The sequence below is a fragment of the Nelumbo lutea genome, chromosome 1 (assembly GCF_056320005.1).
Source record: "Nelumbo lutea isolate HS-2025 chromosome 1, American lotus-T2T, whole genome shotgun sequence".
In the NCBI taxonomy this organism is placed as follows: domain Eukaryota; kingdom Viridiplantae; phylum Streptophyta; class Magnoliopsida; order Proteales; family Nelumbonaceae; genus Nelumbo; species Nelumbo lutea.
Window position 1 is genome coordinate 6084136 of NC_142684.1, and position 8673 is coordinate 6092808.

Genomic DNA, 8673 nt, shown 5'->3' on the forward strand with positions numbered 1-8673 from the left:
TGAAAATTACAAATTAAGAGGGGGTGTTGAAAAGTTAGAGTGGTAATTTTGTAATTTTCCTTCATGTTTTGTCTTTTGTATTAAGTATATTGTCTTGAGATTGGAAAATGAAAGGTTTTGAGTGTAAAAGTAAAAGTCCTTTATATTTCTTGTAATCTGGAACATTTTGTAGGACAACTCAAGAAGCTAAGAAGAAGTAAACCCAGAACTCTACATGGGCTTTTCATCTTCCTCTCTTCTTCTCTTCATTCCATATTCCTCTTCTCTTCTACAGATTTTCTTGGTTCTTCCTTTGACTTTTACCACCACACTTCCATTGTTCTAACACAAGCTCTTCAACTCATAGTATAAAGATTAAAAACAAAAAATAAAGCATAAACAGGCAAGAAAATGAGTAGAAATCGAAGTGGTTCAACAAAAAACAAAAAAGAAAATAGATGATTACTAGAAAAGAAGAACAAAAGCCACTTCCCTGCTTGAATGAACTGAATCATCAAATAAACTTCAAACCGAGACAAACACAATCTCAGGGAGAGAGAAAAGAGAGCATCTGACCAGCTTTCAACGTGGAACGGACAAGGAAGTGAACGCAGAACTAAGAGTAGAGACTAGAGAAAACTTTCTTCATCAATGAAGCCAAATGGAGGCGACAGAGAAGCTGCCATGCAAAAATGAAAAAGCTTGCTGGTTAATGAATGAAGTGGGGAAGAAACATTGGGAACACTAAGAAGGCTGGTCAGAGACACTGAAGCCTTCTAGGGCTTGAATGCATTTCTTCTAGAGCTTAAATGAGTGCAAAATACATTTTTGTTCTTCATCGCAGACATGCATTGTGGAGAATTCTAGCATTCTTGGAGACATTGAAGCTCCTTATAGAGAATTCTGGCATTCTAGGGCTTGAATTTGCAGTTTCAACTATGAGATTTATCGAAGGAGTGCTCTCCATTCCAAATTCCAGTGCGATTCTTCACGAATCCATCATTGCTCTTCTCTGAGACATCTTATTTCTTCTCTGTCCCAATTTGACGGATTTGAAGACGAAGAAGAAGCAAAAGCTAGAAACCCCTTGAGGCTGAGTGAAGAGAACTTGCAGACTTGAAACAAGGTGAATTTGAGCTTTGGAGGGTTTTGAAGCCCGTGAGATAGGATCAGAGGTGGCTGAAGAGGGTGGAGTTGGAGAGGAACGAAAGACGTCATAGAAGGCCGAATGAATTCTAGAGAGGAACGAACTTGAAATGGGGTGAATTTTGGCATCCAGTTTGACCAGATATCCAAGTAACGGCCAAGTCCCGTTAACGTTGGATCTCCCAGCCCCACCGATGAGTCTTTATCTGATTCCAGGTTCACGCGTCCAGTGCTCCCATAGGTGCACAGAACGCGGACTCTACCATGTGCGCCTACATCAACTTTCATTTTGGAGAAGAGACAATCATTATTTAATGAAACTGATGTAACCATTTTTGGTCACGTACCATTTTTTGTAATGTATAATTTTTTTTGGCTAAGTACCTCATTATTTGACCCGGTGGTAACGTGCCTTGGTGATGAGCTGCTTGGTGGCGAACTCCCTGGTGGCAAACTGCCTGGTGGCGAACTGCTTGGTGGTGAGATCCCTAGTGGCGAACTGCCTAGTGGCAAGCTCCCTGGTGGAGAACTGCCTGGTGACGAACTGCCTGGTGGCGAGCTCCTTGGTGGCAAACTGCCTAGTGGCGAGCTCCCTGGTGGCGAACTGCCCGGTGGCGAGCTCCTTGGTGGCGAATTGCCTGGTGTTGAGCTCCCTGGTGGCGAACTGCCTAGTGGCAAGCTCCCTGGTGGAGAACTACCTGGTGGCGAACTGCTTGGTGGCAAGCTCCCTGGTGGCGAGCTCCCTACTCCTAGGCGGCCTGTGACTTAGAGAATGGTGGAGTTCTCTGGTGTAGCGCAACCCGACTGCCATCTACATGAGGTGATCTTTCCTTTGTAGGTAGTGGGAGTGGAGGAACCTGCAAGAACTCCATCTTTTCCTCCTCTTTGTAGGCGGCGGGAGTTGAGGGACCTGCGAGAACTGAATCAGAGGACCCAGGAGTATTTTCCCGGCGGGGACTCTCCGACGCTTAAGTTAGCACTCTGATTATAGAGAGCTTGAAGATGATATTGGAGAAATGAGAGAACTAGAGAGCAGGGACTACCTCTATTTTTTCCATCCACCCCTCTTGGGGGGTGAGGTCTTCATATACTGGAGTCCTCGCGGGTTAGGTGGGTGAAAAGCCTCCAAACGGTAAGACTCGTCACATCCTGTCAGAACCGGGGTACGATGGTGAACTCCTTGAGGTCGTCAGGCTGGTGCTTGTGTTAGGCGGCCAGGTCGGCGCCTGGGCCAAGTTGTCAGGGTGGTGCCTGCGTCAGTCGGCGGGTCGGTGTCTGGGCCAGGTTGTCAGGTCGGCGCCTGTGTTAGTCGGCGAGTCAGTGTTTAGGCCAGGTTGTTAGGCAGGAGATATTCTTGCAATACGCCAAATTACTCCTCTACCGAGCTACCCTACAAGTGGTGAGCTGCCCGGGGGAGCTATGCCGAGCTGTTTGTGGCGAACTCTGTCGAGTTGCCTGGCTCCTTGGCGAGCTCTTTGGTGAGCTACCGAGCTCCTCGGCGAGCTCTTTGGTGAGCTACCGAGCTCCTTGGCAAGCTCCTTGGTGAGCTATCGAGCTCGTGGGGTATGCATGCCGAGTTTATCGGTGGGCGTCTCGTGGGTGGCTAGATCGGCCATATCGGGTCATGTGCCAGGCTGATCCAGGTCGCACAGGCCCCGCTCCAGGCCACGCCAGGCTGCGCTCCAGGCCGCGCCAAGCCACGCAGGCCGCATGCAGGTCGCGCCAGGCCACGCAGGCCGTGCTAGGCAACGCGTAGGCAATGTGCAGGCCACTCGTAGGCCCAGTGCAGGTCATGCCAGGCCGTGCCAGGTTGGCCAGACCGGTGCCCAGGTGGGACACCAACTTGGTAAGTTGTTGCTTGGGTGTTTGCCTAGTTGTCACGAGGTGCCATGTGTCGCAATTTCACTGGAGGGCCAAATCTGTCCTCATCATTTGCCCCCCACTCCTGAGTTGAGAGTAACTCAGCGAAGGGAGTGGATTTCTTTTGGCCCGTAAGTCGACGAGCTAGTAAGTGCTGATCCAATTCCTTAGGCTTTGGGAGCTACCTGTATGTGGCGAGCTGCCAGTAAGGCGAGGGGGTCTCCTACAGTTCAGTAGTGTAGCCCTTAGGCTCTGGGGCAACTTATAGTTCACTTTTGCTGATTTTGCTCCTGTTGAGGTAGCAACTAGATATTTAGCAATAGTGTGGCCCGTAGGCTTTGGGAGTGACTCGTAGTCTACTCTTCTTTGACTTTTGCCCGTGCCGGAGAGGCGACCGGGTCTTAAGCATTAATGTGACCCATAGGCTTTGGGAGTGACTCGTAGTCTACTCTTTTTTGACTTTGCCCGTGTTGGAGAGGCGACCGGGTCTTAAGCAGTAGTGTGGTCCGTAGACTTTGGGAGTGACTCGTAGTCTATTCTTTTTTGACTTTGCCCGTGCCGGAGAGGCGACCGGGTCTTAAGCAGTAATGTGGCCCGTAGGCTTTGCCTATAAGGTGTCGAGCTATGATTGTGCTGCATCAACTTCGTAATGCTGGTCACCCACTCCTACAAGAAGCTATTAGGAGCTCGACCTTTGGGGGCAGCACTACTAACTTTAGGTCGCCAGCTCACACGGGAGCCTTGGAAGGCTTGACCGGTAAGGGCGCCTATGTAGTCTGCTGGCCGCCAACTCCCACGGAAGCCACAAAGAGTTCATCGTTGTAGGGGGGACCTTGCGGAGAGGACTGATGAGGCATTATCTGAATTGAAATTAAGGTTGGTAGAGCAGCTTAGTCTGTTAGCTCCCTACATATTCTTCGAGTTCATAAAAAATGTAAACTAAAAAGCGATAGCTTCAATTTCTAAAAAGTGAGGACTTAGTTTTGATAAGATGAGAACTTAGCTTTTGTAGGATGAGAACTTAGCCTTTTGTAGCGTGTTCCCACAGACGACGCCAATTAATGTAACCGTTTCTGGTCACGTACCATTTTTTGTGATGTATAAATTTTTTTGGCTAAGTACCTTGTTATTTGACCTGGTGGTGACGTGCCTTGGTGATAAGCTGCTTGGTGGCGAACTCCCTGGTGGAGAACTGCCTGGTGGCGAACTCCCTAGTGGAGAACTGCCTGGTGGTGAACTCCCTGGTGGCGAACTGCCAATTGATGTAACAGTTTCTGGTCATGTACCATTTTTTGTGATGTATAAATTTTTTTGGCTAAGTACCTCGTTATTTGGCCTGGTGGTGACGTGCCTTAGTGATGAGCTGCTTGGTGGCGAACTCCCTGGTGGCGAACTGCTTGGTGGTGAATTGCTTGGTGGCGAGCTCCCTGGTGGCAAACTGCTTGCTGGCAAGCTCCTTGGTGGAGAACTGCCTGGTGGCGAACTGCCTGGTGGCGAGCTCCCTAGTGGCGAACTGCCTGATGACGAGCTCCCTGGTGGCGAACTGCCTGGTGGCAAGCTCCCTGGTGGAGAATTGCCTGGTGCTGAACTACCTAGTGGTGAATTGCTTGGTGGCGAACTTCTTGGTGATGAACTACCTGGTGGCGAGCTCCCTACTCCTAGGCGGCCCATGACTCAGAGAACGGTGGAGCTCCCTGGTGCAGCACAACCTGACTGCCCTCTACATGAGGCGATCTTTCCTTTGTAGGCAGTGGGAGCGGAGGGACCTGCGAGAACTCCATCTTTTCCTCCTCTTTGTAGGCGGTGGGAGCTGAGAGACATGTGAGAACTGAATCAGAGGACCCGGGGGTATTTTCTCGGCGGGGACTCTCCGACGCTTAAGTTAGCATTTTGATTATAGAGAGCTTGAAGATGATATTGGAGAAATGAGAGAGCTAGAGAGCAGAGATTACCTCTATTTCCTCGCGGGTTAGGTGCGTGAAAAGCCTCCAAACGGTAAGACTCGTCACATCTCGTCAGAACTGGGGTACGGTGGTGAACTCCTCGAGGTCGTCTGGTTGGCACTTGTGTCAGGCGGCCAGGTCGACGCCTCGGCCAGGTTGTCAGGGTGGTGCCTGTGTCAGTCGGCGGGTCGGTGTCTGGGCCAGGTTGTTAGGTCGGCGCTTGTGTCAGTCGGTAGGTCGGTGTTTAGGCCAGGTTGTCAGGCAGGAGATCTTCCTACGATATGCCAAACTACTCCTGTACCGAGCTACCCTACAAGTGGCGAGCTACTCGGGGGAGCTATGCCGAGCTGCTTATGGCGAACTCTGCTGAGTTGCCTGGCTCTTTGGCGAGCTCTTTGGTGAGCTACCGAGCTCCTTGGCGAGCTCCTTGATGAGATACCGAGTTCATGGGTTATGCATGCCGAGTTTATCGGTGGGTGTCTCATGGGCGGCTAGGTTGGCCAGGTCGGATCATGTGATAGGCTGATCCAGGTTGGCCAGGTCGCGCATGCCGCGCTCCAAGCCGCGCCAGGCCGTGCTAGGCCGCGCAGGCCGCATGCAGGTCGCGCCAGGCCGCGCAGGCTGCGTGCTGGTCGTGCCAGGCAACGCGTAGGCTGCGTGCAGGTCGCGCCAGACCGTGCTAGGCCGGCCAGACCGGTGCCCAGGTGGGAGACCAACTTGGTAAGTTGTTGATTGGATGTTTGCCTAGTTGTCACGAGGTGCCATGTGTCGCAATTTCACTGGAGGGCCAAATCTGCCATCATCATAAACATTAGACTTTTCTTTCTTTTCTCAGTTAATTTGAAGTTTTTATACATCTTATCTAGAGCTGTCTGAGAAGCTGAACTAGTAAAGGTTGTGCATATCATCCGAAAAGGTTTCTAAATATTAGGAATGAAAAAACTTTTGTTGAAGCCTTGAAGGAGTGGAGGACTCCTTACAGCCCTGAATAAAAAAAACCACATCGCCATGTTCGACAGAATCTTAAATTTTACTTGATAACATAAGTTACTTGACTGTGCTTTTTCACCAGCAGATGATCCTGAACTCATTCAACAATGGAGTAAAAGTGAACTCCAGTATCTCGTAATGGCCAAGTTGTCTTGTATAATCATCCAAATCATTGTAATCAGATCTTTATCATTCGTTGAATACAGTTCAAAGATATTTGTTAGAAATCTGTCGTGTATTTTTGCCTGTTGATATTTTTGACTGATAAGAACTTATTCGATATCATGTGCAATGGAGGATGTTTCTGAATGTTATACTTGTCTGAGAATGGTCCCAGACAAATGTCTGTTGATATTCTTTACCCATTGAATGTTGCTGGACGGTGTGACCGCCGGAAAGAACGTCGATGCCGGAGAAGAAATGTGGAGTCCGAGCTCGTTTTGGATATCTGGGACGAGAGATGGAGACGGAAGGAACAGGGGTTCTGGACTTCTGGGACGAGAGAGGTGGAGACGGAAGGAACAGGGATCGAAGTATAGGATTTTGGCCTGGGCGAGTTTGGGAGCTAATGGGACGAATTAGCTCCACACGCGTTAAGGGAGCGGCTTGTGCGGGAGGACAGGTGGCGCTTTTCGATTGTGTGGGGCGCTGATGCGAACTTAGATAAGACATGCCAGGCGTTGATTTGTTCATAAACTAGATTTGCGCCCCACATGCATCTCAACGTGCATTGTGAACATCTCCCAATTGACCTACTTTTCAGCAGAGCGAACGCGTGAAATATCTTCTTAAATACTTCCCCTTCCCCTGCATTTATTTTGCAGTCCACTGCATTAATTCATCTTTGCTATCTACTTCTCTCCTCCATGGCAAACCCCCATATCATTTCACTTACCCTTGTTGTAGCCGGAACTTTGGCCGGACTTCTGCCGGAGTCCGTTGTGGGACAAAACTGTGGTTGTGCCTCAGACCTGTGCTGCAGCCAGTATGGCTACTGTGGCAGAGGCAAGGAGTACTGTGGCCCAGGATGTCAACAGGGCCCTTGCAGCGGTGGAAGTAGTGGTGTTTCAGTTGCCTCTTTGGTGACACCGGAATTCTTTAATGGGATAATCGCTCAGGCCGCGCCCAGTTGCGCCGGCAAGAACTTTTACACCCGCGCTGCCTTCCTCAACGCCCTAAATTCCTATCCCCGCTTTGGCCGGAACGGGACTTCCGACGACTCCAAGCGTGAGATAGCAGCTTTCTTTGCGCATGTCACGCATGAGACTGGACGTAAGTTGACCTGCTTTCTGAATTAAACATGGTTAATTCTGTATCATATGCCTGAATCATTTCTGGTTTTTGGATTTGCAGACTTGTGCTACATAGAAGAGATAAAGCGCACCTCCATCTACTGTGATGACAGGAACTACCCGCAGTACCCATGTGCTCCAGGCAAAGCATACTACGGCCGTGGTCCGATTCAGATAACGTGGAATTACAACTATGGGGCTGCCGGCAGGAGCATCGGATTCGACGGTCTAAGGGATCCAGAGATTGTCGCCAGAGATTCCATGGTGTCCTTCAAGACAGCGTTCTGGTTTTGGATGAATAATGTGCATCCCGTCACCGGCCAAGGATTTGGAGCAACAATCCGAGTCATCAACAGCGGTGAATGTCAAGGAGGAGTCCCAAGTGCTGTTCAGAGACGCGTTCAGTATTACAAGGAATACTGTAACAAATTTGGTGTGTCACCAGGTGAAAACCTTTATTGCTAGAAGAATATAGGAGCCCTAGTTGATTATGCTTTTTTTTTTTTGTGTGTGTGTTGATGAATGGGGTTCTTTCCGGAATGAAATAAAAGAGTGTTATATGTATAAAATCGCCCACCATAAAAGCGATCACCCAATCAAACAAATTCCAGTTCTTTTTGTAGAAGAAAGAGCTCAATGGTTTTGTGTGGAAGCATCTCTGTTTTTCATTTTCAGCACAGTTGTACAGTTGTACGTATACAGAGCTTTTACAGAAGAAGATAAGGAAGTGGATGTAGAATGTGTACAATTTGGAGGGTGTTTAGAACATGAATGCCTTTTGTTTTCGTTCGATTTTGAAATGGCCACATACTTTGTTATACGAAACCAAGATGGACGAATGGAGAAGATAATAATTTCTCTTGATGTTCTATTCAATAGGCTATAGCTCTATTTATAGGGAGACAAAGTCGATGACCCGTAGGATACAATAAGGAAAGAAATAAGAGATAAGAAGATAAGATATGTACAGTTATATCTCCTAGTTTTGATAGAATACGTTGACACCCCCCCTCAAATTCAAGATGGTAATGTATCAGTCATATGGAGTTTGCCAATGAGAGTACGAAAGTGAAAAGGAGAATGAGCTTTGGTGAATATATCTGCAGACCGATCCTAGGAAGGGACAAGAATAAGGCGAACAATATCCTCAAGCACATGATGATGAATAAAGTGACAATCAGTCTCAATATGCTTAGTGCGCTCATGAAATACATTATTGTGGGCAATCTGTATAGCGCTACGATTATCACAATAAAGAGGGGTTGCAGATGAATGAGTGATTCCCATGTCATAGAGTAACTATCGTAACCATAACAACTCGGAGGTAGTGTTAGTAAGAGCTTGATATTCAGCTTCAGTACTGGAACGAAAGACAACCGTTTGCTTCTTACTACGCCAAGATATAAGAGAATCTCCAAGAAAGAAGTAAAACCAGTAGCGGAGCGTCTATCAGTAGGATCACC

General features: G+C 48.4%; 1 protein-coding gene across 1 annotated transcript; it reads left to right on the top strand.

The window, feature by feature from the left end:
• The first annotated feature begins 6687 nt into the window (after positions 1 to 6687).
• Positions 6688 to 7958, top strand: LOC148873328 (chitinase 5-like). The gene is made up of 2 exons (XM_088979235.1): positions 6688 to 7190; positions 7272 to 7958. The coding sequence occupies exons 1-2, from the start codon at positions 6785 to 6787 to the stop codon at positions 7673 to 7675; spliced, it is 810 nt and encodes a 269-aa protein (XP_088835361.1). The 5' UTR covers positions 6688 to 6784; the 3' UTR covers positions 7676 to 7958.
• Positions 7959 to 8673: the final 715 nt, after the last annotated feature.